The sequence below is a fragment of the Hyla sarda genome, chromosome 7, assembly GCF_029499605.1.
Source record: "Hyla sarda isolate aHylSar1 chromosome 7, aHylSar1.hap1, whole genome shotgun sequence".
In the NCBI taxonomy this organism is placed as follows: Eukaryota; Metazoa; Chordata; class Amphibia; order Anura; family Hylidae; genus Hyla; species Hyla sarda.
In genome coordinates this window covers 164,275,636-164,303,487 of record NC_079195.1, presented here as the reverse complement: position 1 = coordinate 164,303,487, position 27,852 = coordinate 164,275,636, and the positions used below count along the sequence as shown (strand labels likewise).

The window sequence follows — 27,852 nt, the reverse complement described above, 5'->3', positions numbered from 1 at the left end:
ATCTGGGGGGGGGGGGGGGGGGGGGGGGTTGCGCTCTCCGGGATAGGAATACTTCTTTTTATGTGCCCGGGCCGGTTCCCGTGTGTGGCTGCAGGCGTGGGCCGGCCAGAGCATATAAAAACTAATATACTGTATACTAAAAACCAGGGGGCCTCCAGCTGTTGTGAAACTACAACTCCCAGCATGCCCGGACCGGCAAAGTCTGTCCGGGCATGCTGGGAGTTGTAGTTTCACAACATCTGGAGGCCCCCTGGTTTTTAGTATACAGTATTAGGTTTTATATGCTCTGGTCGGCCCCCGCCTGCAGCCACACGGGAGCCGGCCCGGGCACATAAAAAGAAGTATTCCTAATCCTATCCCGGACATCCCTGTGTCCCGAAAAATCTTTTCGGGACATAAGGATGTCCGCCGGTCACTCACCATTCCCTGACGTCCTCCTGCGATCCTCCTTCGGTCCCTCGCTTTTCTGCCTCTATGGTCGTACGCACGGGACGTCACTGACGTCCCGTGCGTACAACCATAGAGATGCAGGAGGACCGCAGGATCGTCGCAGGAGAACGCGCGCTGGCCGGGGCCTGGTAAGTGACCGTGTCATCTTCTTCAGTGTTCCGGTCACAGCTCCTCCGGTCTCGGCACCTACTGCTATGGTCCATAGGCCATAGCAGTAGATGTGACCCGAGCCGGAGGAGCGGTGACCGGAACACTGTGGGGGCAGCAGTACAGACATACAGCCTCCATCCATACACTGTATATGGCTGGAAGCTGTATGTCTGTGGGGTGGGGGGAGCTGCCTACTATTGTGGGGGAACTGCTGACCTAATGTGGGGGGGAGCTGCCTACAAATGTGGGGGGAGCTGCCTAATATTGTTGGGGGGAGCTGCCTAATATTGTTGGGGGGGAGCTGCCTAATATTGTTGGGGGGGAGCTGCCTAATATTGTTGGGGGGGAGCTGCCTAATATTGTTGGGGGGGAGCTGCCTAATATTGTTGGGGGGGAGCTGCCTAATATTGTTGGGGGGAGCTGCCTACAAATGTGGGGGGAGCTGCCTAATATTGTGGGGGAACTGCTGACCTAATGTGGGGGGGAGCTGCCTAATATTGTTGGGGGTAGCTGCCTAATATTGTGTGGGAACTGCCTACTATTGTTGGGGGGAGCTGCCTACTATTGTGGGGAACCTGCCTACTATTGTGGGGGAAATGCTGACCTAATGTGGGGGAGCTGCCTACTATTGTGAGGAACCTGCCTACTATTGTGGGGGAACTGCTGACCTAATGTGGGGGGGAGCTGCCTAAAAATGTGGGGGGAGCTGCCTAATATTGTGTGGGAACTGCCTACTATTGTTGGGGGGAGCTGCCTACTATTGTGGGGAACCTGCCTACTATTGTGGGGGAAATGCTGACCTAATGTTGGGAACCTGCCTACTATTGCGGGGGAACTGCCTACTATTGCGGGGGAGCTGCCTACTATTGCGGGGGAGCTGCCTACTATTGCGGGGGAGCTGCCTACTATTGCGGGGGAGCTGCCTACTATTGCGGGGGAGCTGCCTACTATTGCGGGGGAGCTGCCTACTATTGCGGGGGAGCTGCCTACTAATGTGGGGGAACTCCCGACCTAATGTGGGGGAGCTGGCAATCTAATGTGGGGGAATCTAATCTAATCTAATGAGCGGAGCGCTGCATTTTACCAGAAGACGGGGAGAAGTCATTTTCGGTATCGGTTTCGGCCGGACATTATTTTTTATTTTGGTTTCGTTTCGGTTCTGAAATTTCCATTTCGGTGCACCTCTAGTAAATTGCATATTTTAGGGTTATAAAATTTTTTTGCCCATATCATGCACGCTCACCAGTCTAAGGCTTGGTTTCCACAGTTTAATTTTTTATTTTTTTTAAACTGCCACTGCAGTTTTTTGCGCCAAAGCAAGGAGTGTATACAAAAGTAATGGGAAATATAAAGGAAGGACTTAGTTCTCCTTCCCACTGGATCCACTTCCTACTGGATCTCCGGCGCGGCACTCCAGTCATCTGTGCACGAAGCGAACTTCGCTCCATGCCAGATGACTGGCAAGTACATCCGCCATGCCTCCCTTCATGTCTATGGGAGGAGGCGTGACGGCTATGTACTAGCTGTCACGCCCCCTCCCATAGACTTGAATGGAGGGGCGTGACTTCACGAACCCGGAAGCTCCAAGCTTCAGTGTTCCGGATGCTGCTGCTGCCGACCTGGAGATTGCGGGGGTCCCCAGTGGTAGAACCCCCGTGACCATACATCTTATCCCCTATCCTTTGGATAGGGTATACAATGTTTTTCGCTGGAGTACCCCATTTAAGTCATTTTGACCTACAGAAAGTTACATGGTATAATGTGTCAAAAATAAGTCAAGTTCTGAGTTTGCGGACTCTCTGAACTACAGGATGACATCGCCTGCTTGCTCACAGACCCCTCCCCTCCTATATCTGTACACTGCTGCTATCTCTATGGAATCGGGATACATAGCTCTTCTGATGTTGTGTTTCTTGTTGCCTTTTTTTCTGCTGTTTGTGTGATTTTTTCCAAAGATGGTGGTATTGTATCGCAACTCCCATTCAAAATGTGCTATTTTTACAGTGATTTTGGAAAATAATTGCTGAATCAGCCACAAGCAATACAAAATGTGGAAAAAAGCAGTCAATATTCAACATGCAAACACAGCCTAAAGACTTCAAATCTTCATAAAACACCTCAATTGTGATTATAGGTCAGATTTAGAATTGAGCAAACTTGCTAAACTTTTCAAAAATCCTGAGTTCGGCTTGGTTTGAAATGGCAATTAAATAAACCCTAAACACATTTAAAACACTGTTCTAAACCGCTGTCTAACACTGTTAAGACTTTAAGTAGTTTTAAAGTGTTTTTAAGGCTCAGTTATGGTGACATGAGGTAACCCATGGTAACTTTTCCAGCTCGCCTATTTTTTAGGCTTATTCACACCAAAATCAAGCGGCATAAAATATCCATGATTGTCGGTAGATGTCTGCCAGTGTTAATATACACACGGCATGGGAAGATGCCGTGGCATTATCCCAGCGTGCCAAAAGTTATCCCTTTTTGAGAGTAGTAACAGGATTGGCATTCTAAAATAGTGAAAACTGGAGAAAAAATAACTTCTGTATGAAAAGCTGAAAAAATTATCCATTTTCTGGGGATGATGAGTTGTGTATGTGTAGGCCTGGCTGGAAGTAGGGTGATGGTGGATTGGTTGGTAGTATCCCACTTACAGCAGGTGGTGGCTGACTGATGTTACTAGCGTACAGCATGAGATGGGGGACAGATGTCACTAGTGTACAGCATAAGATGACGGACTGATGTCACTGGCATCCAGTGGTGGTAGTACTGCTTAATCAGTGGCATCTGCCAGTGGCAGTGGCAGTGGCAGTTTTTTAAACACAAATAAAATAGAATTTTTTTTTTTTTTTACATATGAAAGATTTTTTTTATTTACCATAAGGGGTGCAATAGCAAAAATTCATTTTAACCACTTAAGGACCAAGGACGTAACGGTACATCCTGAGTCCTTTCCCTTTCTATAACGCCACAATGTGTCATAGCAGGTCGGGACCCGTGGCTAATAGCGCGCGGCAATGATCGCGGTGCCGCGCGCTATTAACCATTTAGACGCGGCGTTCAAAGTGAAAGTAAATCACTGCCTGCTAGCTCAGGGGGCTGTTCGGTATGTCCAGGGTGAAATCGCAGCATCCCGAACAGCTGTGGGACACGAGGAGGGTCTCCTACCTTGCCTCCTGGTGTCAAATTGCCGAATGACTGTTCAGTGCCTGATATCCAGGCATGAGCAGTCAAGCGGCAGAATCATTGATCACTGGTTTCCTATGAGAAACCAGTGATCAATGTAAAAGATAAGTATGTGTAGCCTTATAGCCCCATATGGGAGCTATAACATTGCAAAAAAAAAGTGAATAAAGATCATTTAACACCTCCCCTAATAAGTTTGAATCGCCCTCCTTTTCCCATTTAAAAAAAAGTGTAAATAAAAATAAACGTGGTATTGCCGTGTGCGCACAGTCAATGGCGTACGTGCAAAAAAATTCCCGATCAACAAGTCTGATCAATACAAAAATGGTACCGCTAAAAACTTCAGATCACGGCGCAAAAAAGTAGCTTATACTGCCCCATATGCGGAAAAATAAAAAAATTATAGGGGTCAGAAGATGACAATTTTAAACATAAAATTTTCCTGCATGTAGTTATGATTTTTTTTCAGAAGTACAACAAAATCAAACCTAAAAAAGTAGGGTATCATTTTAATCGTATGGACCTACAGAATAAAGAGTGTGTGTCATTTTTACCGAAAAATGTACTCCGTAGAAACAGAAGCCCCCAAAAGTTACAAAATGTTTTGTTTTTTTTCAATTTTGTCAATGATTTTTTTTTTTTTTTGCGTTTTGCGATTTTTGGGTAAATGACTGATGTCATTACAAAGTAAAATTGTGGCACCAAAAATAAGCCATTATATGGATTTTTAGGTGTATAATTGAAGTGAGTTAATGATTTTTTTAAGGGAAGGAGGAAAAAATTCAATTGCAAAAACGTAAAAACCCCTGGTCCTTAAGGGGTTAATGACAGTGCCCATTTAACCTGTTGGGGACGAAGGGCATATGCATACGCCCTTGCGTCCTGGTACTTAAGGACGAAGAGCGTATCCATACGCAGGGGGAATTTCGGTCCCCGCCTCTTGCCGGGCGGGGACCGGACCGGGGTGACTGCTGATATTGATCAGCAGGCACCCCACGCAAATGCCTAGGGGGGGTCATCAGCCCCCCCCCATGTCGGCGATCGGCGCAAATCGCATGTGAATTCACACTTGCGATTTGTGCCGATTCGGGGTCATTACGGGTCTATGGTGACCCGGTGACTCGGAATATAAGGGGGATCACGGTTGTCTAAGACACCTACGATCCCCCTGAAGGGATAGGAGTGAGGTGGCAGGGGTGCTATCCCTGCTATTGGTGGTCTAGACGCGACCACCAATAGCAGATCGGGGGCGGGGGTGTTAACTTTCGTTTTCCCTGTCCTGCCCACCCACAATAGGCGGGGCAGAACGGGGAACCGAAGGGGACCGAATGCCGACGTCCACTTACCTGTCCGGAGGCAGCGGGTGACCGTGATCGTCGTGCGGCAGAAGAAGATGGCTCCCTGGATCCTACGGAAGCCGGTAAGTTGCCTAGCAACAACTGGAGGGTTACAGTGGTCTCTAACCTGTAGACCTCCAGATGTTGCAAAACTACAACTTCCAGCATGCCCAGACAGCTGTTTGCTGTTTGGGCATGCTGGAATATGTAGTTTTGCAACAGCTGGAGGACTGCAGTTTGAGACCACTATACAGTGGTCTCTAAACTGTATCCCTCCAGATCTTGCAAAACTACAACTCGTAGCATGCCCAAACAGCTCTTTGCTGTCTGGGCATGCTGGGATATATAGTTTTGCAACATCTGGAGGGTCACAGTTTGGAGATCACTGGGCAGTGGTCTATAAACTGTAGCCCTCCAGATGTTGCAAAACTGCAAATCCCAGCATGCCCTTCGGCGATCAGTACATGCTGGGAGTTGTAGTTTTGCAACAGCTGAAGGCACACTGGTTGGAAAATACTGAGTTAGGTAAAAGAACCTAACTGAAGGTTTTCCAACCAGTGTGCCTCCAGCTGTTCAAAAGTACAACTCCTCAGTCATTACATGCTGGGAGTTGTAGTTTTGAAACAGCTGGGGATCTGCCCCCCCATGTGAACGTACAGGGTACATTCACACGGGCAGGTTTACAGTAAGTTTCCTGCTTCAAGTTTGGGCTGCGGTAAATTTTTAGCTGCAGCGCAAACTCCTAGCGGGAAGCTCACTGTAAACCTCTGCCAGTGCGAACGTACCCTAAAAACACTACACTACACTAACACAAAATAAAGGGTAAAACACTACATATACACCCCCTTACACTGTCTCCCCCCCCCCCCCCCCCCCAATAAAGATGAAAAACTTATTGTACGGCATTGTTTCCAAAACGGACCCTCCAGCTGTTGCAAATCACCAACTCCCAGCATTTCCGGACAGCCACTGACTGTCCAGGCATGCTGGGAGTTTAGCACCAGCTGGAGGCACCCTGTTTGGGAATCACTGGCGTAGGATACCCCTATGTCCACCCCTATGCAAACCGTAATTTAGACCTCAAATGCGCATGGCGCTCTCTCACTTCAGAGCCCTGTCGTATTTCAAGGAAACAGTTTAGGGCCACATATGGGGTATTTCCGTACTCGGGAGAAACTGCACTACAAATTTTGGGGGGCTTTTTCTCCTTTTTACCCCTTATGAAAAGGAAAAGTTGGGGGCTACACCAGCCTGTTAATGTAAAAAAAAAAATTTTTTTTACACTAACATGCTGGTGTTGCCCAATACTTTTTATTTTCACAAGCAGAAAAAGGGGAAAAAAAGACCCCCAAAATTTGTAACTCAATTTCTCCAGAGTACGTAAATACCCCATATGTGGGCGTAAAATGCTCTGTGGGCACACAACAAGGCTCAGGAGTGTGAGTGCACCATGTACATTTGAGGCCTAAATTGGGGATTTGCACAGGGGTGGCTGATTTTACAGGGGTTCTGACATAAACGCAAAAACATAAATACCCACATGTGACCCCATTTTGGAAATTACACCCCTCACTGAATGCGACAAGGGGTATACTGAGCCTTAACACCCCACAGGGGTTTGACGAAGTTTCATTAAATTTGGATGGTAAAATGAAAAAAGAAAATTTTTCACTAAAATGCTGTTGTTACCCTACATTTTTCATTTTCACAAGGGAAAATTTGTAACCCCAATTCTTCTGAGTAAGAAAATGCCCCATATGTGGATGTAAAGTGCTCTGCGGGTGCACTACAATGCTCAGAAGAGAGGGAGCGCCATTGGGATTTTGAAAAGAAAATTTGTCCGGAATTGGAGGCCATGTGTGTTTACAAAGCCCCCATAGTGCCAGAACAATAGACCCCCCCCCCACATGTGACCCCATTTTGTAAACTACACCCCTCATGTAATGTATTAAGGGGTGCAGTGAGCATTTACGCCCCACAGGTGTCTGATAGTTTTCTGGAACAGTGGTCCGTGAAAATGAAAAAGTTAAGTTTTCATTTGCACAGCCCACTGTTCCAAAGATCTGTCAAATGCCAGTGGGGTGTAAATACTCACTTCACCCCTTATTAAATTCTGTGAGGGGTGTAGTTTCCAAAATGGGGTCACGTGGGGGGGTCCACTGTTCTGGCACCACGGGGGGCTTTGTAAACGCACATGGCCCCTGACTACCATTCCAAACCAATTAGCTTTCCAAAAGCTCAATGGGGCACCTTCTCTTCTGAGCATTGTAGTGCTCCAGCAGAGCATTTTATGTCCTAACATGGGGTATTTCCATACTCAGAAGAGATGGGGTTACAAATTTTGGGGGGCATTTTCTCCCATTACCTTTTGTAAAAATTGTAAATTTGGGGAAAAAACAACACTTTAGTGAAAAATATTTTTTTTTCCATTTACACATCCGATTTTAACGAAAAGTCGTCAAACAACTGTGAGGTGTTAAGGCTTACTGGACCCCTTGTTACGTGCCTTTAGGGGTGTAGTTTCCAAAATGGTATGCCACATGGATTTTTTTCTGCTGTTCTGGCACCATAGGGGCTTCCTAAATGTGACATGCCCCCCAAAAACCATTTCTGCAAAATTCACTCTCCAAAATCCCACTGTTTCTCCTTCCCTTATGAGTCCTCCACTGCGCCCGCCGAACACTTGACATACACATATGAGGTATTTACTTAATCAAGAGAAATTGGGTTACAAATTTTGGGGGGCTTTTTCTCCTATTACCACTTGTAAAAATAAAAAAACTGGGTCTGCAAGAACATGCGAGTGTAAAAAATTACGATTTTGAATTTTCTCCTTCACTTTGCTGCTATTCCTGTGAAACACCTAAAGGGTTAACAAACTTACTGAATGTCATTTTGGATACTTTGAGGGATGCAGTTTTTATAATGGGGTCATTTGTGGGGTATTTCTAATTTGAAGGCCCTTCAAATCCACTTCAAAACTGAATTGGTCCCTGAAAAATTCCGATTTTGAAAATTTTCAAAATTGCTGCTGAACTTTGAAGCCCTCTTATGTCTTCCAAAAGTAAAAACATGTCAACTTTATGATGCAAGCATAAAGTAGACATATTGGGGGAGATTTATCAAAACCTGTGCAGAGGAAAAGTTGCTGAGTTGCCCATAGCAACCAATCAGATGTCTACTTTCATTTTGCAGAAGCCTTTTCAAAAATGAAAGAAGAAATGTGATTGGTTGCTATGGGCAACTGGTCAGCTTTTTCTCTGCACTGGTTTTGATAAATCTCCCCCATTGTATATGTGAATCAATATATAATTTATTTGGTATGTCTATTTTCCTTCTAAGCAGAGAGTTTCAAAGTAAAAAAATGCAAAATTTTCCATAAAATAGAATAGAATTTTTTACCAAGAAATGATGCTAGTATCGACGAAAATTTACCATTAACATAAATTAGAATATGTCACGAAAAAACTATCTCTGAATCAAATTCATAAGTACAAGCATCCCAGGGTTATTTATTTTTTTATTTTTATTATTTTATTATCAAGGGGTTAATGAACACAAGTGCAATTCCTAAACAAAAAGAGAAAGATGAAGCTAGTGCAGCTAGACATTTTTTTTTGAAAGAGGACCTAATGTTAATGAATTAAGATGGCAAATATTGGAGAATGTAGAAGGGGAAAATAAAGAGCGAATTAAGATGAAACCTAAAAGATGAAAGAAGTGAGGTACGTTGGATCCAAAAATTGTGTACGCTGCAACCCCACGGAATTAATGAGATTTGTAATTTCAATGTATTTCTTTAAGAATGGTTACTGCTTCTATCTTGATCCATATACATTGTATTTTTAATATTTGTAATACTTTTTGTATTTTTCGGATGTTTTTAGAATTGAAATCTCGCGAGAGGTTTTTACTATGTATGTTGATGATGGGAATGTGCACCATGCTTGACAAAAGGAGGCGTTGCCTCTGAAACGTAGCAAACGTTCTCACCTGTCCTTAAGTGAATGGAGACGGCTAAAGACTGCAGGAGACGGCAGTGAAGCTGCACGTTGAAGCTCAAGAAGCCGGTTACTCCTCTCCTTGTAACTACCTGCGGACTTTGCGTGATCCACACTGGGTGATTATATACTGCATTTTGCTTTTGTATTCTTGAAGAATACTCATATATATTCCTGTGAGACACCTAAAGGGTTAACACACTTACTGAATGTCATTTTGGATACTTTGAGGGGTGCAGTTTTTATAATGGGGTCATTTGTGGGGTATTTCTAATTTGAAGGCCCTTCAAATCCACTTCAAATCTGAACTGGTCCCTGAAAAATTCCGATTTAGAAAATTTTGAGAAAAATTTGAAATTGCTGCTGAACTTTGAAGCCCTCTGATGTCTTCCAAAAGTAAAAACATGTCAACTCTATGATGGAAACCTAAATTAGACATATTGTATATGTGAATCAATATATAATTTATTTGGAATGTCTATTTTCCTTACAAGCAGAGGGCTTCAAAGTTAGAAAAATGCAAAATTTTCAAAGCTGACAGCGGCGTCTAAAGGGACATGTGACATTTTTCATCAAATTTTTGAATTTTTCACCTTAAAATTATGCAAGGATCGACGAAAATTTACCACTACCATAAAGTAGAATATGTCATGAAAAAACAATCTCGGAATCAAATTTATAAGTAAAAGCATCCCTGAGTTATTAATGCTTAAAGTGACAGTGGTCAGATTTGCAAAAAATGCTCCCGTCCTTAGGGTCATAATGGGCTCCGGATTCCTGCCCGCTCCATACTCTGCAGCCCCCGGCTGTTCTCAGTAGCAATCGCCGCGGCTGGCTATTAACCCTTTAGATCGCCGCTGTCAAAGCTGACAGCGGCGTCTAAAGGGACATGTGAATGCTCCCAGGTGGGCTAGTGGGGTGGGTCGCCCCCCCGCAGCGCGATCGCGGAGGGAGATCCACTATAGAGGTAGCTGGAGGGCTTACCTCTGTTCCCTCCTGTCCCAGTCTGTCATTGATAGAGCGTAGCTGGACTAGGCTCTATCAATGGATCACAGAGCACACAGATTAATAGAGTTCAATAGAACTCTATTCATCTGTCTGAGGAATCTAATGATTCCTCCTATAAGTGTAATAAAGTGTAAAAAAAAAAATAAATAAAAGTTTTAATAAAAGTTTGAAAGACACACATTAACCCAGTGGTCTTCAAACTGTGCCCCTCCAGATGTTACAAAACTACAATTCCCAGCATGCCAGGACAGCCGTTGGCTGTCCGGGCATGCTGGGAGTTGTAGTTTTGCAACATCTGGAGGGCCACAGTTTGAAGACCGCTGCATTAACTCCTTCCATGTTAAAAGTTCAAATCACCCCCTTTTCCTATATAAAAACATGCAAACATAATAAAAATAAACATATTTGGTATCGCTTCGTGCGTAATTGTACAACCTATTAAAATATAACATTATGTATCCCGTACGGTAAATATAAAAAAAAATACCAAACCACAGATTTGCAATTTTTAATTGCTTTTTAACTTTTTTCTCTGGGATATTATAAAAAGTCAGATCAATACCAAAATGGTACCGATACAAAAAACAGATTATGGAGCAAAAAATTAGCCCTCATACAGCCTGGTATGCGGAAAAAAAATAAAGGTACAGGGGTTAAAAAATTGCAATTAATTTTTTTTTTTAAAAGTTCAGAATTAGTAAAACATGATGTAAACGATACAAATCTGGTATCGCTGTAATCGGGCCGGCCTAAAGTATAAAACTAACATGTTACCTCAACCACAAGGTAAATGGCGCAGAAAAGAAAACCACCAAATCTGCAAAATTATCTTTTACTATTTCAATTTCACTTCCCTTAATGTGTGTGTGTATATATATATATATATATATATATATATATATATATATATATATATATATATATATATATATATATATATATATAAAATATATATATAATTTTTTTTTTGGGTTCAGAGAATGTTATTGAAAAATTAAAAGGTATCATTATAGTAGGTAGTTAAGGCTATTATAGGGCGAGGAGTAAAAAATGAGTGTAAAAGCGAAAATTTGTCCAGACAAGTGGATCGTCATGAGGGACAAGTAGATTTTGCTCCATTTTAGTCCGGTGGACAAGTAGTTTTTTATAAAATTTCCACACCCCTGTGATTCTAGGGGATTCTACAAACATGGGAAGGAAAAGTTACTTATAATTAAAGGTGTACCGTATATACTCGAGTATAAGCCGACCCAAGTATAAGCCGAGACCCCTAATTTCAACCCAAAATCCCAGGAAAAGTTATTGACTCGAGTATAAGCCTAGGGTGGGAAATACCTCATCCCCCCCTGTCATCATCCAGACCCGTCATTAACATCCTCATAATCATCCCCTTGTCATCATCCCACACATCCCCCCTTCATCATCCCCTTATCATCCCACACATCCCCCTTCATCATCCCCTTGTCATCATCCCACACATCCCCCCTTCATCATCCCCTTGTCATCATCCCACACATCCCCCCTTCATCATCCCCTTATCATCCCCCCTTCATCATCCCCTTATCATCCCACACATCCCCCCTTCATCATCCCCTTATCATCCCACACATCCCCCCTTCATCATCCCCTTATCATCCCGCACATCCCCCCTTCATCTTCCCCTTATCATCCCACACCCCCCCTTCATCATCCCCACCCCCCTTCATCATCCCCACACCCCCCCCTTCATCATCATCTTCTCATCATTCGCCCTCAGTGGTCTTCAACCTGCGGACCTCCAGAGGTTTCAAAACTACAACTCCCAGCAAGCCCGGGCAGCCATCGGCTGTCCGGGCTTGCTGGGAGTTGTAGTTTTGAAACCTCCGGAGGTCCGCAGGTTGAAGACCACTGCGGCCTTCAACATCATCCAGCCCCCTCTCACCCCCTTTAGTTCTGAGTACTCACCTCCGCTCGGCGCTGGTCCGGTCCTGCAGGGCTGTCCGGTGGGGAGGTGGTCCGGGCTGCTATCTTCACCGGGGGCGCCTCTTCTCCGCGCTTCCGGCCCGGAATAGAGGCGTTGCCTTGACAATGATGCAGGAGTACGTTGGCAATGAACGCACCTCTGCGTCGTTGTCACGGCAACGTGACTATTCTGAGGCCGGGCCCGAAGCGCTTAGAAGAGGCCTCCCCGGTGAAGATAGCAGGCCGGAACCAGTATCCCACCGGACCACCTCCTCACCGGACAGTCCTGCAGGACCGGACCAGCGCCGAGCGGAGGTGAGTACTCAGAACTAAAGGGGGTGAGAGGGGGCTGGATGATGTTGAAGGCCACAGTGGTCTTCAACCTGCGGACCTCCGGAGGTTTCAAAACTACAACTCCCAGCAAGCCCGGACAGCCGATGGCTGCCCGGGCTTGCTGGGAGTTGTAGTTTTGAAACCTCTGGAGGTCCGCAGGTTGAAGACCACTGCGGGTGGGGGAGTTCACTCGAGTATAAGCCGAGGGGGGTGTTTTCAGCACGAAAAATCGTGCTGAAAAACTCGGCTTATACTCGAGTATATACGGTATTTTATGCTAATCTTTTGATTTTACAAGAATGGATAGGGGAAAATTCTCCGGTTTGTAATACCTGGCTTCAAGAAATGGGGGGGAAAAAAAAAATAGATCTGAATTTGTCTGGTCCAAGGGTTCTACTAGTTGCAGTAAGAAATGTGGTAGGATGTTCCTTCTCACTCCTCTTTCTCTTCCCCCCCCCCCCCCTTTCTCTCTCTCCTTGTCTAGCGGGTATGGGATTCGGGGGAGGGTGGCTAATTTTATGTTTTTCCTATGTACACTGTATGGAATATTGTGTGACTAGTCAAATCTTTTTAACAAATCTCAATTTAGGAAGTTTTATATAACTAACATACATGTATAAGTAAACAATACAATGTGGATATAGCAAAGGCTGACAGATCTGAGGCTAGTATAGCAGTTTAAGTAAGGCAACACTACACGGTCTCAGCATAGCAGTGATTAAACATTGATGGTGAAAATTTGTATTAGGGTTGTCCCGATACCGATACTAGCCATTTACATGGTATCGGGGACTCGTTTTAATGTCCCCGATACCATGTCCGATACCTGCTGCTGCTCCGCTGCCCCATTCTCCGATCCTCCTGTCCGCTTCATAGTGTTCCATGGAGGAGCATGTGACACACACGTCACTCCGCCTCCTCCCCTGCGCCCAGCGTAACGCTACAGAGGAAGCGGAGTGACGTATATGCTCCTCCATAGGACGCCATGATGCGGAACGGGAAGACGGAAAAACGGGGCAGTGGAGCGGTAGCACCCGAAGGAGGACAGCCGCAGGTGAGCTGTGTGCTGCTGCTAATGTCTACAGGGGGGCTTGCTGTCTAAAGGGGGGCCCTGCTGCTGTCTAAATGGGGGGGGGGGCTGCTGCTGTCTAAACGGGGGGGGGGGGGGCTGCTGCTGTTTCAACGGGGGGGCCCTGCTGCTGTCTGAACGGGAGGCCCACTGTCTATGGGGGGGCTGCTTTCTACAGGAGGGCCACCAGTCTATAGGGGGGGGGGCTGCTGTCTACAGGGGGGCTGATGCTAATGTCTGCAACGGGATACTCCCTCCTATTAAAGGGAATCTTGCAGCAGAGTCACCTGCACTAACTTGAATTTATATGTAGATAATGCAGGTGACCCGTTTTCTACCACTGCTCACCATGTGGTCATCGGTCTCGCCACCAATGCAAATTCTCTGTTCTGTCCAATGGAGAAGAGAAATCTTGGCTCAAATCTTGCCTCCATTGTACACAACAAGGACCCACATATCATACGGTAAGCAGTACCAGAGACTGCGTCACCTTGCTGTCAGATTCCCTTTAAAATATAAGTACTTGTACTTGGTATCAGCGAGTACTAGAATTAAAGTATCGGTACTCATACTCGGTCTTAAAAAAAATAGTATCGGGACATCCCTAATTTGTATAGCACTAAGCTTTGAGTGTGCAAAACAGATCACAATAATGAACAATATAAACATGAAACATAAGTTTTAAGCCTTTCTATGTAAAGTTGTTGATGTTTCCAAAAAAAGAAACTTCAACACGTTGGCTGGCAGAGATTACTGCACATTTCTACTCAGTGTTGTGAGTCGGGGTCGAGGAGTCGGAAGAAATTTTGGGTACCTGGAGTCTGAGTCAGCAAACAATGCACCGACTCCGACAAAATTTAGATTGGAATAAAAAAGAAAAAAAAGTTTAAATGTCCCAATTCACAAAAAGTTATAATTAATGACATCTCTACTGTAAGAATAAAGATCAATGCATGCAGTGCCTCACGTAATCGCAAAACGAACATGTTAAGTGATCGTGAAGAAGCATGCTTTTCATGTGCTTCACTCTATGGCATGCAGCGCACACTCTATGGCATGCAACGCACAATTAGAAGCGTCAATACTTATACTTTCCACAGCAAATGTTGGCCTTGAGGACACAGGCAATTTCCATTTTTATTTATTTTGTGTTTCCGCTTTTTCCTCCTCGAAGAGCCATAACTTTTTTTTTTTTTTTTTCTCCCATCCAAAGACCCATATGAGGGCTTGTATTTTTATTTTGTAATGACACCTTTCATTTTACCATAAAACTTACAGCGAAACCAAAAATAAGTATTATTTGTGGGGGAAAATTGAAGACAAAACCACAATATTGCAAATTTGGGGGATTTTCAACGGCAGACCAGAGTAGATACTCCAGATACTGATCAGTGCTATGTATCGTTATCGACGCTATGCAGTAGATCGTTATCAGTGATCTACTGCTCTAGTCTGCTCGATGGCAGACCAGAGTAAAAGACCCCATGATGGCAGCAGGAGGCAAGTAAGGAGACCTACAGCCGAAATCTAAGCTGATCTGATCCCCGCAGCCGTGCCACGGGGGATCAGGTCAGCAACTGAAACTGCCACAGGTGCTGTGATCTCTTGTTTCATAGCCACGGCTAAATGCAGTACGTACGCTAAGTCCGAGGCGCCCAGGGCGTACCTATATGCCCTGCGTCCTCTAGGAGTTAAGACTGTTCACCCTTGTGCTATGGAGCTCTGTTTTTAAATGGAAGCTATGATGCTGATGTGTACAGAACCTAATAAATACTGTAAAAGTGCCATTTATTGTTTTCATTTTATACATTTGCTAGTAGATATGTTTCTGATTTTATTTCAGTTGATGAAATATGCCTGGTCTGCGGCTTTCCTACTGGAACCCTCGTCTTTTACGTACAGTGTTTCATCAGCTACAGCAGCAACAACAGACTGGATTATTTTGTGATGTTACTCTACAGGGAGATGGTGAGATATCTAAAACAGTTTTTTTTATTTGTTTTTCTTAAGGTTTACCAGTCTATGCTTATTTAACTGTAAAATAACATACTTTTAATACCTTTATCAAGCCATTTATTGCTAGCCCAATCCTCCATTCTTCTGTACCAGCCGTACAGCTCCCCTGTTCATAAGATTGCTGCCTATGGAGGAGCATGTGACATGCATGTCACTCTGCGTCTGCGCTGATTTCTTGTGGGCAGTCTACTGCCATGTAGGAGACAGAGTGATGTGGATGTCACACCACATACTTCTCCTCCTGTCCTATCAGACAAGAGAGAGCACAGAGGAGTGCTAGCCCACCCTCACTTACTGGACTTTGTCCATGCCTGATCTTCAGCTTGGACAAAGCCATGAAAGGTTAAAGTTTTGCCAAGATATACAACATATAAAAAGAGCATTTCAGTGTGAGATGAGCAATGATTGGCAAATGCGGCACACACCCCTCAGCACTCCAGACTGCATTTAACCCCTTAAGGACCCAGCCATTTTACACCTTAGGACCCGGCCATTTTTTGCACATCTCACCACTGTCACTTTAAACATTAATAACTCTGGAATGCTTTTAGTTATCATTCTGATTCCGAGATTGTTTTTTCGTGACATATTCTACTTTAACACAGTGGTAAATTTTTGTCGATACTTGCATCCTTTCTTGGTGAAAAATCCCCAAATTTGATGAAAAATTTGAAAATTTTACATTTTTCTAACTTTGAAGCTCTCTGCTTGTAAGGAAAATGGATATTCAAAATAATTTTTTTTTTTATTCACATATACAATATGTCTACTTTATGTTTACATCATAAAATTGATGTGTTTTTACTTTTGGAAGACACCAGAGGGCTTCAAAGTTCAGCAGCAATTTTCCAATTTTTCACAAAATTTCAAAACTCACTATTTTTCAGGGACCAGTTCAGGTTTGAAGTGAATTTGAAGGGTCTTCATCTTAGAAATACCCCACAAATGACCCCATTATAAAAACTGCACCCCCCAAAGTATTCAAAATCACATTCAGTCAGCGTTTTAACCCTTTAGGTGTTTCACAGGAATAGCAGCAAAGTGAAGGAGAAAATTCACAATCTTCATTTTTTACACTCACATGTTCTTGTAGACCCAATTTTTGAATTTTTACAAGGTGTAAAAGGAGAAATTTTTTACTTCTATTTGTAGCCCAATTTCTCTCGAGTAAGCACATACCTCATACGTCTATGTAAAGTGTTCGGCGGGCGCAGTAGAGGGCTCAGAAGCGAAGGAGCGACAAGGGGATTTTGGAGAGTACGTTTTTCTGAAATGGTTTTTGGGGGGCATATTGCATTTAGGAAGCCCCTATGGTGCCAGAACAGCAAAAACACCCACATGGCATACCATTTTGGAAACTAGACCCCTTGAGGAACACAACAAGGAATTAAGTGAGCCTTAATACCCCACAGGGGTTTCACGACTTTTCCATATGTTCATTTTTTTAATTTTTTTTTCACTAAAATGTGTGTTTCCCCCCCAATTTCACATTTTTGCAAGGGTTAATAGCAGTAAATACTGCCCAAAATTTGTAACCCCATCTCTTCTGAGTATGGAGGTACCCCATAAGTTCCCCTGAAGTGCACTACGGGCGAACTACAATGCTCAGAAGAGAAGGAGTAATATTTGGCTTTTTGAGAGCAAATTTTGCTAGGGGGGCATGTCGCATTTAGGAAGCCTCCATGGTGCCAGAACAGCAAAAACACCCACATGGCATACCATTTTGGAAACTAGACCCCTTGAGGAACATAACAAGGAATTAAGTGAGCCTTAATACCCCACAGGGGTTTCACGACTTTTCCATATGTACATTTTTTTTATTTTTTTTTCACTAAAATGTGTGTTTCCCCCCAAATTTCACATTTTTGCAAGGGTTAATAGCAGTAAATACTGCCCAAAATTTGTAACCCCATCTCTTCTGAGTATGAAGGTACCCCATAAGTTCCCCTGAAGTGCACTACGGGCGAACTACAATGCTCAGAAGAGAAGGAGTAATATTTGGCTTTTTGAGAGCAAATTTTGCTAGGGGGGCATGTCGCATTTAGGAAGCCTCTATGGTGCCAGAACAGCAAAAACACCCACATGGCATACCATTTTGGAAACTAGACCCCTTAAGGAACGTAACAAGGAATTAAGTGAGCCTTAATACCCCACAGGGGTTTCACGACTTTTCCATATGTACATTTTTTTTATTTTTTTTTCACTAAAATGTGTGTTTCCCCCCAAATTTCAAATTTTTGCAAGGGTTAATAGCAGTAAATACTGCCCAAAATTTGTAACCCCATCTCTTCTGAGTATGGAGGTACCCCATAAGTTCCCCTGAAGTGCACTACGGGCGATCTACAATCCTCAGAAGAGAAGGAGTAATATTTGGCTTTTTGAGAGCAAATTTTGCTAGGGGGGCATGTCGCATTTAGGAAGCCTCTATGGTGCCAGAACAGCAAAAACACCCACATGGCATACCATTTTGGAAACTAGACCCCTTGAGGAACGTAACAAGGAATTAAGTGAGCCTTAATACCCCACAGGGGTTTCACAACTTTTCCATATGTACATTTTTTTTATTTTTTTTTCACTAAAATGTGTGTTTCCCCCCAAATTTCACATTTTTGCAAGGGTTAATAGCAGTAAATACTGCCCAAAATTTGTAACCCCATCTCTTCTGAGTATGGAGGTACCCCATAAGTTCCCCTGAAGTGCACTACGGACGAATTACAATGCTCAGAAGAGAAGGAGTAATATTTGGCTTTTTGAGAGCAAATTTTGCTAGGGGGGCATGTCGCATTTAGGAAGCCTCTATGGTGCCAGAACAGCAAAATAACCCCACATGGCATACCATTTTGGAAACTAGACCCCTTGAGGAACGTAACAAGGAATTAAGTGAGCCTTTATACCCCACAGGGGTTTCACGACTTTTCCATATGTAAAAAATTTTTTTTTTTTCACTAAAATGTGTGTTTCCCCCCAAATTTCACATTTTTGCAAGGGTTAATAGCAGAAAATACCCCCCAAAATTTGTAACCCCATCTCTTCTGAGTATGGAGGTACCCCATAAGTGGACGTCAACTGCACTGCAGGAGCGCCACAATGCTCAGAAGAGAAGGAGTCACATTTGCAAACTTTGCTGAAATGGGGGGGACATGTCGCATTTGGGAAGCCCCTATGGTGCCAGGACAGCAAAAAAAAAACACATGGCATCACATTTTGGAAACTAGACCCCTTGAGGAACGTAACAAGGGGTAAAGTAAGCCTTAATACCCCACAGGGGTTTCACGACTTTTGCACATGTAAAATAAAAAAAAAAAAATGTCACTAAAATGTGGGTTTTCCCCAAAATTTTACATTTTTACAAGGGTTAATAGCAGAAAAGACACCACAAAATGTGTAAATACATTTCTTTGGAATAAGGACATACCTTAATTTTTTATGATTTTCGCTCGGCGGGTGCACACCAGGTCTTGGAGTGGGAAGTCAGTCAGGGGCCTTGAGCTTATTATAGCAGCCAGGATGTGGGACCCCCCCCCCCCCCTCAAGGAGCATTAATGGGGGGAGCACTGAGCCCTAAAATAGGGGAACACTATGGGGGACAACGGGCCGTAACTGGGGTAGACACGTGGGGTACAGAGGCCCATAATATGGGGTACAGTGGGCCAGAAAACTATAAATCATAAAATAATAAAACAGGATATGTTCCTAGAATGATGACCCAGAGCATAGCCAAAACTAAAAAAAATATGCCCGCCCCAAACCCTATGCTCTGAGTCATTATTCTGGGAATGTGATGTGTGTGGCCGTCCCTAACCTGTTGCCTCAAATGCGCACCCGCTCAGGTGGAGAGAGAGCACTGTGCATTTGAGGCAACATAAAAAGTCCCCGATGATAGTGACTCAGTGACCTATGACCCATTTCTGAAAAAAACACCCCTAGAGGTCTTATCAGGTTTTTTTTTTTTTCAGTTTTTTTGGGCAATTTAGTGGTTTATGGGGGTTAAAATTTGGAATGTACTCTGGACTTTGTACATTGGTCAAATTATGGAAAATTAAAATGTAAAGGGAAAATTTAGTGCTCCATGGAAGTGTGATACTCCCTGAAGCAGCCTATGCAGAGGCCCGGATTATCTGGGCAAGTGTCACACTGATACGTGGTGTCCTTCCGTCTCCCCTTCTTGTGACACACTCTGCATCTTTTCTGGGATCGTCCCGACTTTCCACTGTGGGGGATCACACCTGGAAAGTGCTGGCCTGGGACGATCCTGGCGCCTACAACTCCAGACCCTTGGGAACTCCGGCCTGATCTTTCCCGGTCAGCAAAGATCAGGAACCTTAGGACTTCTTCTTGGTACTGGAGGAATGTCCCTGTGTTGCCAGCGTACTGGGATAGTACAAAAGCGTTGTACATGGCAACCTGTACCAAGTAGACCGCAACTTTTTTGTACCATGCCCGTGTTTTCCGCATGGCGTTGTATGGCTTGAGGACTTGATCTGAGAGATCAACTCCCCCCATATACCGATTGTAGTCCAGAATACAATCGGGCTTGAGGACCGGTCCCGCGGTACCTCGCACAGGGACAGGTGAGCTGCCATTCCCATGAATAGTGGTGAGCATAAGGACATCCCTCTTATCCTTATACCTGACCAACAACAGGTTATCATGGGTAAGGGCACGGGACTCGCCCTTGGGGATAGGCGTCTGGACCAAATTTAGAGGGAGGCCTCTCTGGTTCCTCCGCACGGTCCCACAAGCGGACGTGGATCTGGCGGCAAGGGATGTGAAGAGAGGGATGCTGGTATAAAAGTTATCCACGTACACGTGGTAACCCTTATCCAGCAATGGGTGCATAAGGTCCCAAACGATTTTCCCGCTAACACCCAGAGTGGGGGAACAATCTGGGGGTTCAATACGGGAATCTCGTCCCTCATACACTCTAAACTTGAGAGTGTACCCGGAGGTACTCTCGCAGAGTTTATAGAGCTTCACGCCATACCGCGCCCGCTTCGAGGGAATATACTGGCGGAAGATGAGTCTCCCCTTAAAACTGATGAGAGACTCATCTACCGAGAGGTCCCTGAGCGGTACATAGGCCTCCAAAAATTTGGATCCAAAGTGATCGATGACCGGCCTCACTTTGTAAAGCCGGTCATGGGCGGGATCACCTCGGGGCGGACATGCCGCATTATCTGCATAATGCAGGCATTTCCGAATCGCCTCGTACCGCTTCCGTGTCATCGCCATACTGTAAAGTGGGGTCTGGTAGAGGACGTCCCCGCTCCAGTAATGACGGACACTTGGTTTTTTGTCCAGGCCCATATGCAGCGTGAGGCCCCAAAATGTCCTCATTTCCGCTGCATCAATGGCACGCCATTCATTGGACCTGGCCAAAAACGAATCTGGGTGGTGGGCAATGAACTGCTGGGCGTACAAGTTCGTTTGCTCCACCATGTGATTGACCAGGCTGTCACTGAAAAAAAACTTAAAAAAGTCCAGATCAGTGAAGCCAGCCGTGTCAATCCGGATTCCTGAGTCGCCAACATACTCAGGAATCCGTGGCTGATAACCCTCTGGGGGGCTCCAGACAGGTTCATCGGAAGGGGGCTCCGGTGCACTTGTCTGGGGGGCCGGACTCCTATTACGAGCAGCATTGCCACTCGTACTAGTGTCGGCCACTGGGTCACTATCATGGGGGGTTTGTGGCCTCGCCTGGCGGCGTCTCCGCCGCCGTACAGGGGACTCATCATCACTGCTAGATGATGAGGAGGACGATGAAGAACACAAAAATGTAGGATCTTCATCGTCCTCACTGGCAGATTCGGAGTCGGAGGCTAAAAAAGCGTAAGCCTCCACTGCCGAAAATGCCCGGCGAGCCATCGCCTTTTTTCTACGGTGGCGGGGGGAGGGGCGGTGGCGGGGGGGAGGTGTGCGAGGGGGGGGGGGTGGGGAAGTATGTAGTGTGGTGCTTGGTGTAATACTTTATATAACGGTGTGTGATTATCACTCACACACCGTTATAATGGAAAAAAATAAAAAAACACGCTGCGGCCAAAAAAAAAGGGGTGGCGCACGCAGCGCCCTGAACCCCTAATAGGTCCCGGGTGACACTGATCACAGGACCCTAGGGGCCTATTAGGGGGTCAGGTGGGGGGGGGATTTTTTTATTTTATTTTTTTACTTTTAGGTTACTTTTACTTTCAGTTTACCTACCTTTCCCTAAGGGACACACTTTCCCTGCACTAGGGGGGCAATCTTCTCCTGTGAGGGGGCTCTGGATCATAGAGGGGGGGTCCCGGTCCTCTTCACACAGCTTTGCCCGCTTACTGAACTCGAGCGAGCGCGCAAAGCTGCGTGAGTGGTCCGTTAACCCCTCCTCTGCCGCGCTGCTATTGGCCGGACGATCGCCGGCCAATAGCAGCGTTGCTGGGGCGGTGACAGTATTGTCACCGCTCCCAGCAACCGAAGGTGATTGGCGGTGTATCGTACACCGCTGATCACCTTCTTTTTTGCGGGTCATCGGGTCCGAAGTGACCCGAATACCCGGAATCGGAGCAGATCGCTTGCGTGATTTCGCAAGCGATCTGTGACGATCGCCGATATGTGGGGGTGCCGGGACCCCCCTCGGCGTCTGCCCTGGATCCCTGCTGAAGGATTTCAGCAGAGATCTGCTTCCGATCTCCGCCGGGTGAGCGGCGGAGACCAGGAAAAGACATGACGTATGCATACGTCATGGGTCCTTAAGACCCAGGGTGTGAAGACGTATGCATACGTCATGGGTCCTGAACAGGTTAATGATTTTGGACAAGTAGGGAGACACCTAGTGGCAGTTATTTTAACCTCTTTAGGACATAGGACGTTCTCTAACGTCCCGGCTACCTGGGCTTTAATGCCCAAGGACGTTAGAGAACGTCCTGTTGTATTTCCGGTCTCTGCCGCTCGCCGGGCAGAGATCAGAAGCGGATGCCTGCTGAAATGCTTCAGCAGGCATCCAGGGCAAACGCCGAGGGGGGCCATGTAGGCCTCCCATGTCGGTGATCGCCGCAAATTGCAAGGGAAATCGCCCTTGCGATCTGCGGCGATACCGGGCTGATCGGGTCTCTGGGACCCGATCGCCCGGTAATTTTGCATGATCCCGGTTGTCACAGACAGCCAAGACCATGCTGGAGGCTAGGAGCGAGGTGGCAAGCCTGCCACCTCCTCCGATCCCCTGCGATCCGTCAGTTAGCTAACCGACCAATCGCAGGGGGGGGGGGGGGGTTACTTCCTCCCGCCCTGCCCGGTCCCTGGAAGTCCGGAGAGGACGGGAGGAAGACCGGAGGAAGAGGCGGGGGACGGGGGAGTGCTGGGGCACGGCCCCGGTACTTACCTTGTCCCTGAAGACCAGGATCCCGGCGATGAAGACGGCGGTGGCGACAGGTGAGTTCCTCTTCAGCCGCGGTCGGGCCTTTTACAGCAATGCACGTCGCCGTAAAGAGACATGCATTGCTGTAATGGGACCCTGTATACTACAACCCCCAGCATGCCCAGCCAGCCCTTGGAATCTGGGTATGCTGGGAGTTGCAGTTTTGCAACATCTGGAGGTCCACAGTTTGGAGACCACTGTGCCCTTCCAGATGTTGCAAAACTACACCTCCTCAGCATGCCCTTACTGTCCAGGCATGCTGGGAGTTGTAGTTCTGTAACATCTGGCCCTTCAGATGTTGCAGAACTACAACTCCCAGCATGCCTGGACAGTTTTGGCATACTGGGAGTTGTAGTTTTGCAACATCTGGAAGGGCACAGATTGGAAACCACTGTATTAGTGCTCTGCAAACTGTAGTCCTCCAGATGTTGCAAAACTACAACTCCAAGCATGCTGGGAATTGTAGTTCGACAACATCTGGCTCTAAAGATGTTGCCGAACTACTACTTCCAGCATGCCTGAGAATGTTAGGGAGTAGTGGTTTTGCAACAACTGGAGGCACACCGGTTGGGAAACATTGTCTGTTTCCTAACTCAGTGTTTCCCAACCCGTGTGCCTCCAGCTGTTGCAAAACTATAACTACCAGCATGCACTGATAGACTGTGCATGCTGGGAGTTGTAGTTTTGCAACAGCGGGAGATTACCCCCCCCGCCCCCCTGTGAATGTACAGGGGCTTACAGTGAGTATCAGGCTGCAAGTTTGCGATGCAGCAAATTTTGCGAGGCAGCTCAAACTCGCAGCGGGAAACTCGCTGTAATCCCCCGCCCGTGTTACTGTACCCTAAAAACACTACACTACACACAAAATAAAATAAAAAGCAAAAAACACTACATATACACATACCCCTACACAGCCCCCCTCCCCTCCCCAATAAAAACGAAAAACGTCTGGTATGCCTCTGTTTCCAAAATGGAGCCTCCAGCTGCTGCAAAACAACAACTCCCAGTATTGCCGGACAGCTGTTGACTGTCCAAGCATGTTGGGAGTTTTGCAACAGCTGGAGGCACCCTGTTTGGGAATCACTGGTGTAGAATACCCCTATGTCCACCCCTATGCAAATCCCTAATTCAGGCCTCAAATGCACATGGCGCTCTCACTTTAATGCCCTGTCGTATATCAAGGCAACAGTTTAGGGTCACATATGGGGTATCGCTGTACTCGGGAGAAATTGTGTTACAAATTTTGGGGGGCTTTTTCTCCTTTAACCCCTTATGAAAAGGTGAAGTTGGGGTCTACAACAGCATGTTAGTGTAAAAAAAAAAAAAATGTTTACACTTACACGCTGGTGTTGCCCTATATTGTTCATTTTGACAAGAGGTAAAAGGGAAAAAAGCCCCCCAAAATTTGTAATGCAACTTCTCCCGACTACGGAGATACCCCATATGTGGGCGCAAAGTGCTCTGGGGGTGCACAACAAGGCCCAGAAGGGAGAGTGCACTATGTACATTTGAGGTGATTTGCACAGGAGTGGCTGATTGTTACAGCGGTTTTGACAAACGCAAAAAAAAAAAAAAACACATGTGACCCCATTTCGGAAACTACACCACTCACGGAATGTAATGAGGGGTGCAGTGATAATTTACACCCCACTGGTGTCTGACAGAGCTTTGGAACAGTGGGCTGTGCAAATTAAAAATTGTGTACAGCCCACTGTTCCAAAGATCTGACAGACACCAGTGGGGGGTAAATGCTCACTGTACCCCTTGTTACGTTCCTCAAGGGGGGGTCTAGTTTCCAAAATGGTATGCCATGTGGGGGTTATTTTGCTGTCCTGGCACCATAGGGGCTTCCTAAATGCGACATGCCCCCCGAGCAAAATTTGCTCTCCAAAAGCCAAATATGACTCCTTCTCTTCTGAGCATTGTAGTTCGCCCGTAGTGCACTTTAGGTCCACTTATGGGGTACCTTCATACTCAGAAGAGATGGGGTTACAAATTTTGGGGGATCTTTTCTGCTATTAACCCTTGCAAAAATGTGAAATTTGGGGGGAAACACACATTTTAGCGAAAAAAATGTTTTTTGTTTTTTTTAACATATGCAAAAGTCGTGAAACCCCTGTGGGGTATTAAGGCTCACTTTATTCCTTGTTACATTCCTCAAGGGGTCTAGTTTCCAAAATGGTATGCCATGTGTTTTTTTTTTTTTTGCTGTTCTGGCACCATAGGGGCTTCCTAAATGCGACATGCCCCCCGAGCAAAATTTGCTCTCCAAAAGCCAAATATGACTCCTTCTCTTCTGTGCATTGTAGTTCGCCCGTAGTGCACTTTAGGTCCACTTATGGGGTACCTTCATACTCAGAAGAGATGGGGTTACAAATTTTGGGGGGTATTTTCTGCTATTAACCCTTGCAAAAATGTGAAATTTGGGGGGAAACACACATTTTAGTGAAAACTTTTTTTTTTTTTTTTTACATATGCAAAAGTCGTGAAACACCTGTGGGGTATTAAGGTTCACTTTACCCCTTGTTATGTTCCCCAAGGGGTCTAGTTTCCAAAATGGTATGCCATGTAGGGATTTTTTGCTGTTTTGGTACCATAGGGGCTTCCTAAATGCAACATGCCCCCCAAAAACCATTTCAGAAAAACGTACTCTCCAAAATCCCCTTGTCGCTCCTTCGCTTCTGAGCCCTCTACTGCGCCCGCCGAACAATTTACATAGGCATATGAGGTATGTGCTTACTCGAGAGAAATTGGGCTTGTAAAAATGAAAAAATTGGGTCTTCAAGAACATGCGAGTGTAAAAAATTAAGATTGTGAATTTTCTCCTTCACTTTGCTGCTATTCCTGTGAAACACCTAAAGGTTTAAAACGCTGACTGAATGTCATTTTGAATACTTTGGGGGGTGCAGTTTTTATAATGGGGTCATTTGTGGTGTATTTAATATGAAGACCCTTCAAATCCACTTCAAACCTGAACTGGTCCCTGAAAAATAGTGAGTTTGAAAATGTTGTGAAAAATTGGAAAATTGCTGCTGAACTTTGATGCCCTCTGGTGTCTTCTAAAAGTAAAATGACATCAATTTTATGATGCAAACATAAAGTAGACATATTGTATATGTGAATAAAAATGTTTTTTTTATTTGGAATATCCATTTTCCTTACAAGCAGAGAGCTTCAAAGTTAGAAAAATGCAAAATTTTCAATTTTTTCATAAAATTTTGGAATTTTTCACTAAGAAACGATGCAAGTATCGACAAAATTTTACCAATAACATAAAGATAAATATGTCACGAAAAAACAATCTCTGAATCAGAATGATAGGTAAAAGCATCCCAGAGTTATTAATGTTTAAAGTGACAGTAGTCAGATGTTCAAAAAAACGCTCTGGTCCTAAGGTGTAAAATGGCCTGGTCCTTAAAGGGGTATTCCGCCCCTAGACATCTTATCCCCTATCCAAAGGATAGGGGATAAGATGTCAGATTGCTGCGGTCCCACTGCTGGGGACCCCTGGGATCCCCGCTGCGGCGCCGCGCCATCATTACAGCACAGAGCGAGTTCACTCTGCACGTAATGATGGGCGGTACAGGGGCCGGAGCATCGTTATGTCACGGCTCCGCCCCTCGTGACGTGATGTCAAGGCCCGCCCCTTTCAATACAAGCGAACTCGCTCTGTGCTGTAATGATAGCGCGGTGCCACAGCGGGGATCCCAGGGGTCCCCAGCAGCGGGACCACGGCGATCTGACATCTTATCTCCTATCCTTTGGATAGGGGATAAGATGTCTAGGGGCGGAATACCCCTTTAAGGGGTTAAACACAAATAAAACATAGAAAACTTAATATTTTTTTAAACCAAGTACATTAGAAAGATTTCCGATTTCATTCTCCACAAGGTTCATAATTAAGAACTGCACTCTATGGTGACTGCTCCACTTTACCATTGCGCTAGTTTTGATAAATCTACCCTCTGTTTAAGATATCAAGGTATCCAACAGTCAGTAAAATGCATACACCATGTCTACGTTAAGAAATTAGGTGGTACGGAGGGATGATTATGTATTAAAAGGAGTATTCCTGTTGCTTTAAGTGATGGCATATTGCTAAGATACACCATAATTTCATTATCATGGGTTTTCATCCTGAATGCAGAGACCACAATGCTAGTATACTTACATACCTACATACTTTTTGCCTGCACGATGGTGCCCCGCATTAGCTGTGCAGGGAAAATGTTCATAGCTATATTTAAGCCCTTAACCCCTTAAGGACGCAGGACGTAAATGTACGTCCTGGTGAGGTGGTACTTAACGCACCAGGACATACATTTACGTCCTAAGCATAACCGCGGGCATCGGAGCGATGCCCGTGTCATGCGCGGCTGATCCCGGCTGCTGATCGCAGCCAGGGACCCGCCGGCAATGGCCGACGCCCGCGATCTCGCGGGCGTCCGCCATTAACCCCTCAGGTGCCGGGATCAATACAGATCCCGGCATCTGCGGCAGTTCGCGATTAAAATGAACGATCGGATCGCCGCAGCGCTGCTGCGGGGATCCGATCATTCATAACGCCGCACGGAGGTCCCCTCTCCTTCCTTCCGTCCGGCTCCCGGCGTCTTCTGCTCTGGTCTGTGATCGAGCAGACCAGAGCAGGAGATGACCGATAATACTGATCTGTTCTATGTCCTATACATAGAACAGATCAGTATTAGCAATCATGGTATTGTTATGATTAGTCCCCTATGAGGACTATTCAAGTGTAAAAAAAAATGTAAAAAAATGTAAAAGTAAAAGTAAAAAAAAGTGAAAAATCCCCTCCCCCAATAAAAAAGTAAAACGTCCGTTTTTTCCTATTTTACCCCCAAAAAGCGTAAAAAACATTTTTTATAGACATATTTGGTATCGCCGCATGCGTAAATGTCCGAACTATTAAAATAAAATGTTAATGATCCCGTACGGTGAACGGCGTGAACGAAA

At 45.3% G+C, this 27,852-nt stretch overlaps 1 protein-coding gene across 7 annotated transcripts in view; it reads left to right on the top strand.

Moving 5' to 3' along the window:
• The window catches only part of BTBD18 (BTB domain containing 18), a 127,645-nt gene that overhangs the window by 69,732 nt on the left and 30,061 nt on the right, over positions 1–27,852 (top strand). For 4 of the 7 annotated variants that reach the window (XM_056531198.1, XM_056531191.1, XM_056531195.1 and 1 more), the window contains one exon: positions 15,319–15,443. In XM_056531198.1, coding sequence (XP_056387173.1) covers positions 15,329–15,443 — 115 coding nt within the window. In that variant the 5' untranslated portion in view covers positions 15,319–15,328. Of the gene's footprint in view, positions 1–8,668; positions 8,849–9,010; positions 9,244–15,318; positions 15,444–27,852 lie in introns of all 7 variants that reach the window. The other 3 variants (XM_056531194.1, XM_056531192.1, XM_056531196.1) reach the window with 3 other exon arrangements.